The sequence below is a fragment of the Thunnus maccoyii genome, chromosome 3 (assembly GCF_910596095.1).
Source record: "Thunnus maccoyii chromosome 3, fThuMac1.1, whole genome shotgun sequence".
Classification (NCBI taxonomy): Eukaryota; Metazoa; Chordata; class Actinopteri; order Scombriformes; family Scombridae; genus Thunnus; species Thunnus maccoyii.
In genome coordinates, this window is record NC_056535.1 from 13,715,934 (window position 1) to 13,733,579 (window position 17,646).

At 42.1% G+C, this 17,646-nt stretch overlaps 3 protein-coding genes across 4 annotated transcripts in view; 2 read left to right on the top strand and 1 right to left on the bottom strand.

Moving 5' to 3' along the window:
* The first annotated feature begins 402 nt into the window (after positions 1-402).
* On the top strand, positions 403-6,933 carry mdm4 (MDM4 regulator of p53). Of its 2 annotated transcripts, none has more exons than XM_042406893.1 (12): positions 403-622; positions 1,185-1,272; positions 1,376-1,450; positions 1,634-1,767; positions 1,890-1,939; positions 2,406-2,470; positions 3,744-3,840; positions 3,927-4,087; positions 4,260-4,457; positions 4,976-5,044; positions 5,158-6,282; positions 6,373-6,933. In XM_042406893.1, the coding sequence occupies exons 2-11, from the start codon at positions 1,201-1,203 to the stop codon at positions 5,722-5,724; spliced, it is 1,488 nt and encodes a 495-aa protein (XP_042262827.1). In that variant the 5' UTR covers positions 403-622; positions 1,185-1,200; the 3' UTR covers positions 5,725-6,282; positions 6,373-6,933. The 2 variants fall into 2 exon arrangements, with proteins under 2 accessions (XP_042262827.1, XP_042262828.1); XM_042406894.1 differs by having other exon boundaries at positions 4,275-4,457.
* A 7,778-nt stretch (positions 6,934-14,711) lies between these two features.
* myog (myogenin) lies at positions 14,712-17,594 on the top strand. The gene is made up of 3 exons (XM_042406865.1): positions 14,712-15,796; positions 16,545-16,644; positions 16,739-17,594. The coding sequence occupies exons 1-3, from the start codon at positions 15,263-15,265 to the stop codon at positions 16,855-16,857; spliced, it is 753 nt and encodes a 250-aa protein (XP_042262799.1). The 5' UTR covers positions 14,712-15,262; the 3' UTR covers positions 16,858-17,594.
* The window catches only part of ppfia4 (PTPRF interacting protein alpha 4), a 59,609-nt gene continuing 58,766 nt past the window's right edge, over positions 16,804-17,646 (bottom strand). The window contains exon 31 of the mRNA XM_042406860.1: positions 16,804-16,860. The gene's annotated coding sequence lies outside the window, so the exon portion shown is untranslated. The remainder of the gene's footprint in view (positions 16,861-17,646) is intronic.

Consider the following 17,646-nt stretch of genomic DNA (forward strand, 5'->3'; position numbering starts at 1 on the left):
TAACAAGGCTGACACACCAGACTTAATAAAAAAACACTGCACTTCATAGGCAAACAACCCTCAGGGTTATGTGAGCACTGTCACGCAGAGAGAGGAATCAGTGGAGCATGCAGTTTGTCACTGCCAAAAATACTTTAGAGAAACATGAAAGCGGGAAATCAGGAAGCTTGGAGTGGAAGAAATGAAACTGAAAAAATGTATTTACCATTGGGGGTTGGGGAGTCTGTTGCATTGTCGATGAGAAACTGGGCTGATCAGAAGAATTCAGTGTTCAGTGAAATCTAAGTGTTTTTTAAAAAAAAAAATATTTTCTTGTGTTTGTATGCTTAAGGGGGCAGATAACGCTGGTTCATTCTCCAACATAGGAGGTGACGGTAAGAGCTGTCAGCAGTCAGCGCTGCTTGTCAGACAGCAGGGGGCGCCACACTCTCTCCCCTGATGTAACTGCATCCGGAATATCGTCGTTTTGAATCTGTAGTTCAGCAAACTGTCCTACCTGCTAGTTAGCTAGGGTTGAAAACGTAACATTTATTATCTGTATCTGTATTTATAAGATGTCGGCTGGGAGTTTAGGCAACAGTGCGTGTGGAACAATGCTTTGAAGTAATGTCAACTCATCACGGTGAGACCCATTTTCAACGGACGTGTTGTTCAACAGTTAGCTAGCCAGCTAACGTTAGCTAACAGTTAGCTCTGGCGTTACGTTTGCTAACACGTTTGCTAGTAATGTCGGTCAGGTTTGCCACCTGCCAAAGTTACCCAGATGTCCCTAGTTTACATGCCAACCAGCCAGTAGTGGTTTCAGCTGTGCATTGTTTGAACTAACGGTTGCAACCGTTTATCCGACGTTAGCTCGGGTTGCCGAGAGCACTGGCCTTGCTTTTTGAAAACAATAAGTAAAAGTTAATGGTGGACTGGCGTAACTAACTGTTACACAATCCAGGCAGCTATCTGGTAGCTTCTAGCGCAGTCTTGAACTGCGACATTTGACGTTTGTAATGGATTTTGGTATCGTTGGTTTTGCCATTACGCGTTTCAGATAATTCAGGCTAACAACAAGCTGACATTGTTTGGTTTGCGTTGGCCTCGTGGGCGTTGGTGTTACGTGCAAACATTAGCGTTACGTAATGATATTGTGAATTTGAAGGCTGGTGTATCTTACATGTTTTAAATTTGGATTTCAGAATTTGTTCGTTTACTATGAGCTCTTTATCAGCCCAGCCTCCTGCATCAAGTTCATCATGCAGGACACTACCTGGAGAAGGAAATCAGGTACAATTAAACAGAAACTATGATTGCATCTACAGTTATCCCCACACATAATTCATATTTGATGCTAAACAGTGTTTTTTTATGTTTTGTTTTCCTATTTCAGGTGCAACCCAAAGCCCCACTCTTGCAGATCCTGCGTGTTGCTGGAGCCCAGGAAGAAGTCTTCACACTCAAAGAGGTGAGCTTTCAAGTGAAATGTAGAGGGTATTTGTCAGTATGCAGCCTGTTTTGTTGGCTCATAACAAGATATTACCTAAGAAGTGGCTATTTCAGGGTTCAGTAGTCAGTGTTAACTGGGTCCCTATAAGTAAAACTGGCCTGCAGGTGCCTGGTTACATCAAATTTCCAATGTTTTGTGTAGGTGATGCACTACTTGGGGCAGTACATCATGGGGAAGCAACTGTATGACAAACAGAGGCAGCACATAGTCCACTGCCAGGATGACCCTTTGGGAGAGCTGCTGGAAGTAGAGAGCTTCTCTGTCAAAGACCCGAGGTACACACCAACACCTAAAATGGAGCTTCTGTTCAATACTCAGTAGTGCTGGAATATATCTCAACTTGTATAGATCTAAAATAAGGAAGTCCACTTTAATCTCTTATCTTCTCATTTTGCAGACCGGTGTATGAAATGCTCCAAAAGTACTTGGTTGTTCTTGGTTGTGCTGGTAAGTGACAAGTTCATTTAGTAACTAAATTCCATTATACGTCCTTTCTGTGAAATAATGTTGGGGAACATCATCAACGAACAAGCAATATATGAATATATTTTGTATAGGTAGTACATTGTAAGTTTGTGATGACTTGAAATTCAATTGTGTCTTTTTCCTCTTCCCATTTTTGAGTTTGATGCATTCAATTTTTCATTTGCATCTTTATCATGGTATGTTTTGAAGTGAAGATTCCTTGGATCCCTTGATCCCATTGATTCTCTAAAATCAGCTTTTTTGTTGCGCACATGGTGAGTGCTTGTGACATTTGTACATCTCTTGGGGATGCAGGCACCAGAAGAACACCATTTTCCAGCTTGATCTATTAATCCACAGAAGAAGGCCTTAGTGAGAGAGTGTGTAATGCTTTTATTAAAGGGTGGGGGTGTCCTTTTTCTGTTACTGTGTTTTATCTGAAATGCAGACGCTGCAGAGAATCTTTCTATGGGCCGTGAATGTGTTGAGGGCGGAGTGGAGGATCGTGGGCAGGTAAAACCGAAGCATGGTGCTCAGAAGAAACAGAGACCCCCAACCTTTCCCCCCTCTCTACACACAACAATTGCAAATGCAAAGGGACAGGACCAGAAGGCAAAAGTGCAAAGCTGCTCAGATACTAATAACATTTTTTGTAAATCATAACATGCACTGACCACAGTGCTGGACTGAGATCAGTAGTCCCCGGTGTCACATCACCTCTGAAGACTTTTTCTTGAAGGATTAAGATGAAATGTGCTCCTTTCAGCTTGTGTGTACTGAGGCGGGGGAAGAGTATGGTCTGCTGTCTTCGTTGGTGTGCATCTGTACAGAGTGGCACCGTCTCTGTACAACCCCATCCTTGGTCTGGTCTGGTGGGAGTTTCAGCACTCTTTTGTGATCCACCAGCTCCACCCAGTGGATGGGGGGGCAGAGTCACTGTCTCTGTCTGTCAGAGTTCTCTTCTCTGCTCCGAACTGGAGGATCGCAGCTCCTGATCAGCCGCAGGCCTAACGATAACCCTGAACCTCTTCACCCTTCCCCATTTTCCTTCACCCTTCTTTCCGATTCCCTCCAAAATCCACTTTGTTGCACTGACTGTATGCCCACTTGTGTGAACTGCAGTCAGATTTTTGTCACTTAATGAATCCAATAAATTACTGTATTTTCCAATTGCTGCATGTGCTAAATTCACACCAGGGTGCTATCAAATTTCAGATCTGATCATACTTGGAATATGTTTTTCAAGCATATTTTTCCTTTCTTAGCTGGTATACATTCGTAGTTCTTAGGATGTTAGATGTCCTTCCTGCTCACTTTCTGCTTCCTTCTGCTCCTTTTTCCCTTCTCATATGAAAAGGTCCTAGACACTTTTCCAAAAGCTATATATAAAACCATTTATTGATGTTTTCTGTTTTCTTCTGCATATTTAAACTTTGAATCTATCTTAGAATAAGTAATTATTTAAATTAGTTTGCACATACTACATATAGCTTTACTAAATTCTTTGAACTCACTCTTGTAAATCTTCATGTTAACGAGTACACTGGCTTTCCTACCTGCACTTTCTATTTTATACCCGCACACAGTTTCAGTGCGACAGTTATCTGATACTTTTTTTTTTACCTCCCTCCCCACTGGCCCATACCCTAATTGCCCAGCCCCTTATTCCCTGAACCACCACCCAATACCCAGAGGCCACTTTGAAGAGGAGCTGCGAGTCCTCCAAGTACCCAGTCACGGCTCTGTATTCTAATTTATTCTTTCTTCACATTTCCTCCCTTTGTAGATATGTGGAGGTGTGGTCAAAGCAGGGCTGGAGGCTGGCAGTAATGGGCCTCTCCTGCAGACCCCTTCCCAGAGACGACCTCGAGAGCCAGACGATGGTAAGCGAACAGTTAATGTGCTCAGCAGTTTTCCCAGGACCACATCTGTTCAAAATGCTGAATCTAACTGTTCAAAACCTACCCAGACTCCCTTGAAGGTCTGCCACGGTCAGCCTGCAAACGACCCAAGCTGGATGTCACTCTTGATGAGTGGGACCTCTCTGGCCTGCCCTGGTGGTTTCTGGGTAATCTCCGTAGTAACTACAGCCGCAGGAGCAACGGTTCCACTGACATCCACACAAACCAAGTAAGAAACCTCATGTGTTGTTAATAAGTTCATCTAAAGCATTATATTTTTCAGCTCAAACAAAAACCAGGTCAAAAAATGTTCAAGCTTATAAAAACCTGACAGACAATATTTCTTGTTGACAAATGGCATAAATTGGAGAGTAACAGTGGTGGTCTGACTGATGTGTTAGCTGTCTCCTGCACAGGAGGAGGATACAGCAATTGTGTCAGACACCACAGACGACCTCTGGTTTCTGACCGAGGGTGAGAGCGAACAGGTGAGTGTGGAGATGAAAGAGGCTGCGCTGGAAGAAGGGAGCGGAGGGGAAGGAGAGGCTCCACCTGAGGATGATGAAGGAGGAGGAAAGGAAGAGAAGGCAGATCGAGAGGTAGGAGTTTGTGCCCTAACAACAGTTGAGTAGAAAAACAGTTGTAGTTTTATACAAAACAGCATCTTCATTTTAGCAGTGCCATTCATTTTGACAGTTAAAATGATTAACATAGTAACCATTTCTTACCACTGATAGAGAAAATAATGTAATCAGATTAGGGCTGCAACTACCAAATATTTTCATTATCGATTAATCTGCCAACTATTTTTTTGGATTAATCGTTTAGTTTATAAAATGTCAAAAAATATTCAAAAATCACATTTACCCTGTGTCATAGATGATGTCATCAAATGTCTTATGAGCGACATACATCAGTAATGTTGAGACTAAATCCAAAGAGATTCAGATTATAATGATATAAAACTGAGAAAAGCAGCAAATCCTCATGTTTGAGAAGCTTAACCAGAGAATTTTTGGCATTTTTGCTTAAAAAATTTCTTGAATGATTAATCAGTTATCAAACTAGTTGCTGACGATGGAGTTTGACTAATCAGATGTCGTCTTCATCTGTCCAGATGCAGGAGGAGCCAGATGAAGACTCGCAGTGTCTGAGTGATGACACTGATACAGAAATCTCCACACAGGTCTGACTCATCTGTTTCTTTTTTCCTCTGTATTTTGCAGTGTTAGGTTGTGGTAGATTAAAACTTTTAAAAAAATGCAGATGTGTGACTTTCTATGTACCTTTTCCCCTCAGGATGCATGGCAGTGCACAGAGTGCAGGAAGTATAACACTCCTCTCCAGAGGTACTGTGTCCGCTGCTGGGCTCTCCGGAAGAACTGGTACAAAGACGTCCCCCGACTCGCCCATTCCCTCTCTGTCCCTGACATACCCGCATGCAGCTCTCTCACCACCCATGACGAGGAAGATGACAGCGATACAGGCATTGATGTCCCAGACTGCAGCAGGACAGTGTCTGACCCTGTCATCCTGCCTTCTCACGCCACAGCTGACCGACTTCTACCCGCTATGGTGATGGGCAAAGGCAAAGGGCCTCGGCACTCCGGCATGCACAAGGATGATCAGCTCTCAGGAGGGGAGAGTCAGGAAAATCTGGGAATGGAGGTTGAAGTTAGGCCTGAGGCACTGCTGGAGCCTTGCAAGCTCTGTCGAGTGCGACCGCGTAATGGGAATATAATACATGGACGTACGGCTCACCTACTAACCTGCTTCCCATGCGCAAGGAGGCTACATAAGTTCCAGGCTCCTTGTCCAGGATGTGGAAAGATAATTCAAAAAGTTATTAAGATATTCATCCTCTAAAAAGCATACACACATCAGTCAGGCACTGGGACCCAATCACTAAAGAACACATTTTCAATCACATTAGACCATACAGCTGCATGCACTCTGGTACACAATCTCTGCACGTAGACACACACAACACGTGCACCTTACCTGAAAACTACACAGATATACACAAAGTACAGAACTTGGTTAAGCTTGCTCTTGGTTGCATGGTTTATTTTGCATCACACTGCCTCTGAAGTATTGTTAGATATGAAACTTTGGACATGAGTTAGACCAGATGTTTGTTTTAGTGCCACATATAAATAAGGGATGTAAAAAAAAGAAAAAAGAAAAGCAGAAGTATTTATTTATTTATGAGAAGATCACATAGGATTGCAGAGTTTGCGTGAGCCCACTGTGTAATTATCTTATTTCACGAAGCCTCGTTTTTTCAGGCTGCATTGCGTTTGTTGAATGGTGCCATCCAAGAACTAGTATTGCTTGCCTTATTTCTATTAGTTTTGTTTGACTTTCTTTTTCAGTAGATTCACTTCAATCAGCATCTGGACATAAACAGACAAGTCGGCGCAGGTATGTAACTACAATAATTTTTCTTTAAGCATTTTCCAGGCCTTTTTTAAAAAAAATTATTAACTTTTTATACTCTGTGAATCCTCTTAGGTGGCTCTGAGATTTGATTTGAGTTATGAAGACAAGATTGAAGGAAGAACAAGTCTTAAAAGCACGTTTTTGTCATCAACAGCTGCATTTCCATGAAAGTATCCTCAAAAGTTTTTCTTTTTAAAAATGCGCTCTTTCTCAGCATAAGTGAATGTACTGTAAAATACAAACATGTTGGCTTAAGTTGTATCAACAAAGAATTTTCAGATGTAGAATTGAATTTAACCTGCTTGAAAACGCACAGCTGAAGTGTTTTACTGTGTTTTTCTCTCAGTAGTATTTTGATGTTAATGTGTACAATATTTACAAATCACCACGTGTCTGACAGTTCTGTCTGCAGCAAGTTATGCCATGATGATTAATGTTTCATTTCATGAAGGGTATTTTACCTCCCTTCATGAACTTATGATAAATTAACATTTCTGTATATTTTGTATTTAATTTATTTATGATTGTTTTAATTGTTCAGACGACCACCTCCAATGAAGCCTAAAAAAGCTGCACTTGTTACATTAAACAGTTCTAATATGTAATTTGCAATTAAAAATGTTTTCTCAAAGATAGACAGAAAGTCTTTAAGGGAACAGTTACTAAATGTACCCTCAGTGAAAAACACTGCATAGTACTTAATGGAAACTGGGGGGGGGGGGGGGGGGGGGGTTGATTTAAGCGTTACACTGCCATGTAATGATTTTGAACTTTAATTTGTATATTATAGATTTTATTTAGATTGTTCTGCATTATTCGAAGATTGTATCGCTGGACCATACTGCTAATATTACCTGTGCGTCTGTGAGCTGCCTACAAATACAGTATGCTGTACAGTTTTCAAGATGTTCAGTGACAGTAGGCATTTAATTCTTGCTCCGCTTTGCATAGAAGGAGCATCATAGATTTTTGATCTGCTCTTAACTTGTGCTTAATCTTTCTGCCAGCAGGTGGGGAGAAGTCTCAATATTGTATCTGGTGCCCACAAAGGCTGTACAGTACCAGTGATAACGTAATGCATACAGTATATAGAGCATGCCTCCTTGTGACTAGAACCAGCACTGAGCTGGTGTGAGAGCTATATTAGCTATATATGTATCTATAAAAAGCTATAAAAGAGTAATGTAGCCTGTTGTATGTATCGCCATCATCATGCACCCAGAGAAACAAACTTCCTCAATATACAGACCTCATAACAAAGTGGCATATAGATAATGTTATACCAGTTTTACTGGTTCAGAATGACAAGACTTAATTATTAACACTGAAACTACAATGTGTTCAGACATGGTACAGCGAATATAGATGTTCTTTTTTTTTTCTACTTGTCGTGGAATAAAATAAGTTTTGTAAAGCACTTAAGAGTTGGATGTTTATTATTTAATTCACTTCACTTGCTTACCAGAGGGACAGTTGATGTACAGTACCCACTGGCAAAGAGACGAGTGTGTGTGTTTTGGCCAAAGAATAAGTCATTGTATGACAGGCCAGCTGTCATGTGTCCTCTCCTTCTTGACTGGGGTCCAGCACCTGCGTCCCTCCTCTGCTTACTCACTGTTCCACTTACTTGTGTCCGCCTTATTTTTGTCCTCTTGTCGACAAGTGGCGCAGACACCCTACCCCTCTACTGTATATGTAGCTGTAAAACTGCTGCTGTGTTATCGTGTGCATAAATATTGTGACTGTTTTACCCCAGGGGGTTTTTTAGATACTGATAATAACTCATTAGGGGATATTCCCTGCATGGAAAGTCCCCTGTGGATCTTTCCTCCATCTGAAACCACATATGTAAAACACCCAAGACTTTCATACAAAAGAGGACAACATTATTTATGAAGCTCTTTGAAGTAGCACTTATATAGAGGGCATGATTCCAGGTAGAAACAAAACACAGCACATAGCAGGGACATGGGAAGGTGTTTGTGTCCTCTCTGTGATTTGCATTACAGTGTTCATAACAGTCATACCAAAATGTTTCCCCTCACTCTGCACCTAAATCAAGAATGCTTTGTCCGAGGCGTCTGGCACGTCACAGAGCGTAGAGATGGGGAATGGCATGACACCCCTGGTGACATGGCACCCAGAGCTTGGCAGTTCCAGAATGGCACGGCCCAGGGAGTGGTAGGGGATATGCATGTTTCCATGGCGACAGTATCTCCATCCCAACATCCCAGAATAACTTAACACATTCTCCCTTTATCCCCTATGACGTTTGCAATACTTCCTAGTGGGAAAATAGTTAGGATGGAAGCAATGGGTTGAACATTGCTCCAATGCCTTTGACCATTTTTATCATTGCATTGCTCTTAGTGTCTGTAAACTGTTTGTTCTCAGAGTTTTGAAGCATTTCTTTATAATTTTCTTTTTATCCCCCTTCAAGCCTCAAAGTCACAAAAAACTAAATTATTCATATCAAGCAAGTTTCATATGCGAGTCACAATAACAAGCAAACAAAACAAATGCACACAAAAAGAAGGCTTTTTTTAAAAAAAAAAAAATTGAATAGGGAACCCTGAACTATATGAAATTCAGTGTGGGTTTTTCTTAAATTATACATCTTTAAAAAAAAAAAATTATACCTAAATTAAAAAACGTATTTCTATGTCACTTTCTTTTGACCTTTGTCTGCATACCTCCAGGACTGCGAGCCTCAGCCTGTTTACCCTCTTTTGCTTTCTTCTGGTTGTGTGTCTGGGTATCTGTAATTTTATCTGTGTGGCCAGGACCTTTCCTTTCTCACCTCCATACACACACACACACAAACACACACACACACATTCCCTCTGTTGTGTCCGACTATTTGGTCGCTCCAGAAACCAGGCCGCTAAATTTGTCCCACTGGTGACATGGGAGAAGGTCAGTGGAGCCAGAGAAAAACAAGAGAAAGACATAAAGACAGAGAGATTAGAATAGACATAATGAGGGAGGGAAATGGGTAATGATACAGATGTGACACATTAAAGGATAGGATCATAGATGTCTTAAAACAATGGTTAGGTGCCCAAAATAATTTTGGAACAGGTTTTGCTCGCTGTAATCATTCCTCCTGTTCATACTGACCATTAGAAGATAACCTCCAAATGTGCTTACAATGGAAGTGATGGGGGCCAAAATCCACAGTCCTCATTTTGAGCAAAAATGTATTTAAAAGTTTTTCTGAAGATAATATGAGGCTTCAGCAGTCTGAGTTAGTTAAATAAAGTAAATATCTTACACAGTTACAGTCTTTTTAGTAAAATATCTTTATATCCCTCTTTGTGTCTCAATGGGCAGCGTTTTCCTGTTCAGCTGCAGTGGAAAGTACAAGTAAAAAGATGGAATTTGGCACTAAAAAGACTGTAACTATGAAAGATATTGACTTGACTAATTTGGACAGCCTCATATTAGCCTCAAATAAACTTTTAAACATATTTTTGCACAGGAGTGCTGTGGATTTTGGCCTTCATCACTTACACTGGAAGTGCATTATGAACTGATCAGGAGGAACGATTACAGCAAGAAAAACATGTTTCAGTGTTCATTTGGGCACCCGACTATTGTTTTAATATTTTAAAAAAAACATGAAACTCTCCTTTAAGGTGAGGTGAAAGGAACAAGGAGAAACAAAGTGGAGTTTGCCAGATATGGAAGATGATATTGAAAAGCTGGACTGACTGGGAGTCGGGCTAGCTCCTGCATAGCTGTCCACTCAAATCTCACAACATCACTCTGCAGGCATATACACATTACTAGCCTCAGACGGGATTAAAACCATGTCTCCTATGTTGATTGTGGTTTACACTTGGGCAACATCTAGGTGTAAATTGCCATCAAATAAAACTGGACAGATTTTTATGAGGGGGCAAGCTTTACCTTGTCAGATTCCTCTCTGCTTAAGTGACGTGAAACTGGCAGTCTCAAAGAAAGAGATGCTTTGTTTTCTAGCCTGCGATGATTGGTGTGTCATAATACTGTGGCATTATTTGAATATATGTCTGGTTGGTTCTGAGCAGTGGGCCACAGGTTATTGACAGTGAATAACTTTAGGGCTACCATGTGCTGCAAAGTATGTTAGTGGGAAGTGGGTTATGTACGTAGGTATGAGCATGTATGTGTGTTTGTCTATGTGGAGCTGGAGACTTGCAGTGACTGGGATGCCAGTGAAGGGAAGGGCAGCGGATGGCTCAGGGGCTCAGTCCATTCCTGTGATTTAACATGACACCACTTGCACTAAGACTGCGACAGCTGCGTATGCACATGCCGCCCATTCTGTTTGTTGTAGGGGATTACTCTGCGATAAAAGCCCCAGTGAGCAGCAGCATGGCTGGGCTACAGGACTACTGTTTCCCCCCCTGACTTAGAAAGCTTTCTCCAGGCCTCCAGAGCCCTGTGAAAACACAGGTGGGCCACTTCATTCTGAAAAGGAATGAATGGGAGTATTCTCTGGATGATTAGCCGGGCCGTAGTAGTGTCACATCACCTTTAGGCATCAGTCAAATAGTACAGCACTGCAGCTTATGTAAGGTTCATTACTCAACAGAAACAGCAGAGCAGAGCAGCACAGGAGTGTAGTAATCAGCTCTGACTGCTCCCATTCATTTGCTTCATTCATTAAGGTGATTGATCTGCTTTCATTGTGTTGTATTGGATCATCTGGGAGGGCCGCTTTGTCATCTTTCACCATTAATGTGCAGTCAGTATAATCATGATTTGAAAAAGAGGAGTCTGCATTGTGCGATATAAAAAAACTGCTATCAAAGGGTTCATTAATGGATGTGCAGTTATCATGGCGACAGTATAGAAGCAGTCTCTGAGGCAACAGACTCGGGCATCTGTTGCTGTCACTATGGTGACTATGTCCTCTCTCAAAAAGCACATAACCAGTACTGTTGCATTGAGTCCAGAGTTCAAACAGAGAGCTGCATGACAGGACTAATACAGAGACACTCCGAGCAGTTTAAACCCAGAAACGAGACACATTTTTCTTCCCTTTCTCTTTACTCCATGTTAATGCCGCTGCAATCACAACCGTGTGCACTATGTATGCAAGGAAGCAGTGAAGGGTGACACCACTTAAACTGTTTTTGTAAGGGAATTGAGCTTAACCAGGTTTTTTATATGTTAACATTAATGAAGATCAACTGCATCAAGTATTCATTAACTAATTACATTCATATTAAAAGTGTTTTTAAAGAAAAACATAAAACAACAACAACAACAACAACAAAGGTACCAAAAAGGGGCATGAATGAGTGTACAGATATATATATATATATTTCCACCATCTTTGACTTTTTGATTTTTTTCTCGTGAGACGTGCAGATTGCAAAAACAAATTTCCCTCCTGGATCAATAAAGACTATGTATTTACTGTATTGTAGGTGTTATAGTTTCCTAATAGTTTCCATGAAATTAACTGATATGTAATAGTAAATTCTCTTTAAGGAACCTGGAAAAGAAGATGTAATTTGGTGATGTAATTTTGGTAATGGAGACAGTGTTCAGTTGATACACTTCCAATTATTTCCAAATAATTGCTGATTGCTGAACACACAAACGCGTAAAATTTGTCCACAGGCAAGCACACAATTCATCAAATATGAAGAATAAAGTTTCAGATAAATTAATATTCACAAGTTTAAGTTAATGTCTTTTTCTTTAGCTGTTCTTTTAAGGATATTCATCTAGATTTTAACAACAGCTGATAAACTCCACACAACTAACTATACTCAGATTGCTGCCTCAGAACAATTTCTCTATTTTCCCTATACATTACTTAGAATGATTACATAGAACATAAAATACATGCAATAAATTACACAGGTCCTTCATGGAAATATAAGCTATCAATAAGAAATTGAAGGACCTGTAAAATATTGTATTTAATTGAATTTAGACTAACTTGGTGGTTATTGTATCTTATGTAACCGGATCGAGATCCTAGTTTATCCACCTTTAATCAACACTCCTTCACTGGTGTTGTGTTACTCTCCTGTTACATATGAGATTTCCCAACTGTGCTCAGACGGCAGCTCTCCAGGTCAGTGATGATCTTGAGGCTAACCTGGGGTGAGGAGGACTGATCTCTCCCCCTTGTTTCGCCCTCCTCCCTCCAGCTCAGCTGTCCCGCAATGTGCTGCTGCTTGTCACTGAGGAGAAGTGGAACAGTGTTGCCAGTGACAGGGCAATCCCTGGTGCACACACACACACACACACACACACACACACACACACACACACGTACATGCAAGAACACATACATAAACATGCACACCAGAGGACCTGCACACACACACACACACACACACACACACACACACACACACACACACACATGTTGGGTAGAGAATATGTTTTCCAGTGTAAATAATTTTGATTCTACACAGCTATCTCTTGTTTACATGTTTCCTTATAAGATGAGCTCTTTAGGAATATCTAATATAATGATTATGGATATTAACATTTTTATTCTGTGTTATCTCTTACATGTAATTGATCAGGTTTGATCTACACTGACTGAACTGAGGATGAAAGATACAGTATGAACAGTATCTACAAACAGCAAGTAAACACCCGGTCCTCCCTGATTCACTGCATGTCAAGTGTTCACTCCAAAACGCTGAGAGGGGACTTGTTCCTCAAGCAAAACACAAGTGTGCCTGACACTACAACTATCACAACACACACACACACACACACGGTTCTCTAGTTCTGCTGACAATGGGTTAAGATGACAGAGGGTTATGAGTGACTCTGACACACTGCAGACCCCCTCCCCACTGTACCCCCGCGTCCAACACAGCCGTCTTTGTACTCGTTCCACCATCAGTGACTATCCATCACAGACTAACAGCCCACCGCAGCCCTGCGCCAAGCTACGACTCTGCACTCTGCCTCAACCCCAAAACCAGGATCTGAGCCCAGGACTAGACCACCACCCACTGCAACCACTGCCTGGCACCCACCCCCAGATCTGAACTCCTCTGCCTGTATCATTTCATACTACTAGGAGTGATATCATTTCAATCACCACCGACCATCGAAAGAGTTACGCAAGCAATAATTTTAGTTTTAAATCATAGTATAATGTAACTTGATTGGTTATAATCTAAAACTAAGAAATATGAATTAAAAGAATGGATATAAGTGAACTGAATAATGTTGTAACTTTTTATGGGAAATGGCCATCTTGTTCACTCTAACTTGTCTAACTTTCTGTGTTTTTTAACATACTGTATACTGTTAGTCTTTCCACATTATCTGCCTGTAATAAAGCACAAATTAAAGGGCATGTTCACAATTTTTCATGTTTGTCTTTAAACGATAATCAGGTGCTGTAGTTATTCCTCCTGTTCATGCTAACCATTAAGAGAACGTTTCCAAATGTGCTTCTAATGAAAGCGATGGGGGACAAAATCCACAGTCCTCCTTCAGTGCAAAAGAATGATGTAATCTGACCAATTTCAAGAGAACTGGAAACACCATTACATCAATTTTTCTTCTCATTATAACAAAATATGAACCTATTGACTTGATATGGTGAGATTCTAGCATTTCATAGCAAAGACAATATGTGACAAGTGTCCCAGGCTGGACTTGATATGTCGTTGCCAGTGGTATGCACCTAGGACCATCAAACACTTCCTGCCAGATATGCATATTACTGTGATAAACCTATGTAAGTGACATAGGATACACGGGATGTAACACATCTCAGGCTATGCCTGTCATTCCATACCTCTTCTCTGCTGACAGAAGTGTGTATTTTGGCTGTTTGTCCATGCTAGCGGAAGCCAGTCTGAATTAGCCAGTGAGCTATGAGGTGAGACATGTCCTGGAAGGATTAACACTTGGTGGCCAGGCTATAATGCCACGACCTGCAGGAAGTGGTCAGGACAACGAAGGCCATTCCCCCACGAGGTCGCCTCATTGTTGTCCTTTGGTTTCTGAGAGTAACAGGGACCAGTGACAACTCGGTGCTGTCCATTCCTGCACAGGCCTGTCTGGTATTGAATCTAGTTTAGCTCAGAAGGTCACTTGCATCACACTGTGTAATCATTTAGAAGGAAAGTCAGCAGATATGAATGTGGTTACATAAAACCAAGACCCAGCAACAATGGCATGAACTGTTATGTCGTCTAAGCGTTTACATATTTAGTACTGGCCTAGATGATCATTTTGAACCTGACATCGCTTCAGTCACAACAAAGGTGAAGTATTTACTTGTGACCTAGTTTAGAGTAAACAACAATCGCTGGCCTCGTTTCCTTCCCATAAAGAGCTAGGAGACAAACAACTTCTTGTCATTGCATATCATTGGCTCCTAGTAGAAGTGACAGCTGTCTCCAGACTGTCCCTACTGCCCGGCCCCCTCCTCCACCTCCATGGCGGGGGACTTCATGTATGGTGTCATGGAGGGAGACGCAAGTCTGGGATTAGCTCATTAAGACAGGCATCTTTGATCCGAGGTTATCTCTCCCATTTCCACGGCAACCTGATCATATCCTGGCCTCTTAAGACACACACAAGGGCATACACACATGCACACACACACACACACACACACACACAATTGGGCCCTAAAGCCCTCGAGAGCAGGGCCCAACAGAGATGTGAAGTGTAGATGTGAAGCAACAGCTAAACGTCGTGTCAGGTTTCTGGGGGCTCGTGCTAAATTTAACCCTGTGATCCTGCAGCAGGCAGAGGGGTTTAAATGCCAGCCTACAGTTGCTCCACACCAGTTGTTCTCCACACGTCTTCCACTCATCACAAACTTAGGCCGGGGACGAAGACAGGCACACACACAAGTACACTCCGACACACACGCTCCAGGCACAGGACCGAAGAGCACATACAGTAGAGCAGTTCCAGGGGAAACAGGGATCTTTACCCCCTCACTTTCAGACCACTGCGTTGTCCAAGCATGGAGCTTTTTGAGACCAACCCTTACTTCTTCCCTGACCAGCGCTTCTATGAAGGAGGGGACAGCTACTTCCCCTCTCGCCTGCCCGGGGGGTACGACCAAGGTGGCTACCAGGACAGGAACTCCATGATGGGGCTGTGCGGGAGTCTGTCTGGAGGTGTCGGAGTCGGGGTGACGGGAACAGAGGACAAAGCCTCTCCATCCAGCCTGTCACCTCACTCCGAGCCCCACTGCCCGGGTCAGTGCCTGCCATGGGCCTGCAAGTTGTGCAAACGGAAGACAGTGACCATGGACCGTCGGAGAGCGGCCACACTGAGGGAGAAGAGGCGCCTGAAGAAGGTGAATGAAGCTTTTGATGCTCTGAAGAGGAGCACCCTGATGAACCCCAACCAGAGGCTGCCCAAGGTGGAGATCTTGCGGAGCGCCATCCAGTATATTGAAAGGCTGCAGGCTCTGGTGTCCTCCCTCAACCAGCAGGACACTGAGACGGGGCAGCAGGGACTACACTACCGACCCGGCCCGGCCCAGCCCAGAGTGAGTAGGACAGAGGAGGGATGACGAGAAGCAGAATGTCACATATTAAACGCTGAAAAGAGGGCCAGAAGTCAAACAGAAAGAACAGACAGGGAAGAGACACAATGCACATTGCAGTAGTTGAAGAGAGGAAAGAGATGAAAGGTGGAAAAATGAGAAAAATAGTCAAAGTGCAAATGTTCTTTTATGTGTGAAAACTTGCTTTGGAATTGATTACCATGGCTAAGTTTTGAGGTTTCAACTGGGGTGATAAACTGACGTATCATTCATGTAATCAGTCACAGATTGAATGTACATTTCCTGTCAGTGTCTTGCAATTCTTTTCAGAGGTTTTTCAAGTTATAATCCAGTTTTCAGTTGTAAGGTGTTCAGAGGATAGACATCTTTTACCAGTTTGAAGGTTCAAGGAGACCTGTGAAACAAACTGATGACACAGGTGCCAAAATATAGTAAAAACTGAAAACAGACTTATTCAGTTGCCAAAATCTTACCAATTGTTACTGTTAAATGGTCTTTATGTCAGAAGATCTCTTAAATCTTATGATTTATGTTTGTATTTTCTGATGGAGTCTTATTTCTCTTGCTGACAGAGTTTTCATCATGTACTTTTGCCTCTGAGGGTCACAGGATGCATTGGTGCTGTGTGTGTAGTGTTACACTACTGTGTCTCTGTATGGGGTGGGGTGTGCAGTGTCATAACACCGAGTGAGTGACAGCAACTTCTGTGTGTGCATCTCCATGGTAACAGGTGTCGTCGTCAAGCGAGCCCAGTTCGGGCAGCACCTGCTGCAGCAGCCCAGAGTGGAGCAGCACTCCCGAGCAGTGCACGCAGAGCTACAGCAGTGAGGGTGAGTACAGTTCACACACAGTCTCATTACACAGCACCAGCAGCTCAGCGCGCCTTCTCTCAGATAATGAATATGTGACTGGGTCTCTCTGCAGATCTCCTGAGTGCTGCCGACTCTCCAGAGCAGGGCAACATGCAAGCCCTGACCTCCATCGTGGACAGCATTACTGCAGCAGACGGAGCTGTGGCCTTTCCTGTGGACATTCCCAAATAGACGCTCCACACAGCGGACCCATAGGTGCACACAAACACAAAGCAAAATGACAATTGGAAAAGCAGACTTTTAACTAATCCAAAATTCAAATTTTACTTATTTTTCAGCTCAAATGATCTGTGTTTTGTGTTTTGGCTCATGCTAAATTTCAAATTTGTGATTTATCAGAATTGTAGCTCTGCTAATCTAAGGCTCTGCTAGCCAAATGTAATTCCTCCTCTTAACAATGAGGCCTTATTCCCTTTATTCCCTGCCTTATCCTGCAGTCCAGACCTGTCTGTCAGAGCCACAGGAGGTTAGTCTAACTAGAGATTCAAGGACTTTGCTGCATGAACCCAACACCTAGTTACTAGTGTGGATCTCTGCTAGGCTCACGTCCAGTCTAATAGAGCCACAGAGGAATGACAAAGCCTGTTTTTTCTCCTTACTTAATTTAAGTTTTCCTCTTTTCGAAACCTTTCCCTGATCTTTCATTCTTTTTTGTGTGTGTTTTTCAATGCTTAAAAAAACGTGAGTTTATTTGTGGGGCCAATATGTACCATGGCAGTTTTGACCAAGATCTGCTTAATTTAAACTGGTTATAAATGCTAGTGATGTAAATACGTTCCCTTTTTCTACAGAGTGGTTTTGCCATTTTATTTTTTATTTTTTGCTAACTTATTTTTGACTTTTATAACTAAGATTGTTGTGTATTTGTAGATGTTCCGAAAAGTGATATTTTCTGTCCAATCCTTGCAATAAAGACCATTTTCAATACATTGTCTGTTGTTGCCTTTGACTAAAACGAGA

Bases quoted from the DNA above. Each gene is read 5' to 3' on its own strand.
- mdm4 (XM_042406893.1), top strand. From the start codon at position 1,201: ATGAGCTCTTTATCAGCCCAGCCTCCTGCATCAAGTTCATCATGCAGG. The intron at 1,451-1,633 runs GTGAGCTTTCAA...TGTTTTGTGTAG, and splicing joins AAGTCTTCACACTCAAAGAG to GTGATGCACTACTTGGGGCA. The intron at 4,458-4,975 runs GTAGGAGTTTGT...TCATCTGTCCAG, and splicing joins AAGAGAAGGCAGATCGAGAG to ATGCAGGAGGAGCCAGATGA.
- myog (XM_042406865.1), top strand. From the start codon at position 15,263: ATGGAGCTTTTTGAGACCAACCCTTACTTCTTCCCTGACCAGCGCTTC. The intron at 15,797-16,544 runs GTGAGTAGGACA...CCATGGTAACAG, and splicing joins CCGGCCCGGCCCAGCCCAGA to GTGTCGTCGTCAAGCGAGCC. The intron at 16,645-16,738 runs GTGAGTACAGTT...GTCTCTCTGCAG, and splicing joins GCAGAGCTACAGCAGTGAGG to ATCTCCTGAGTGCTGCCGAC.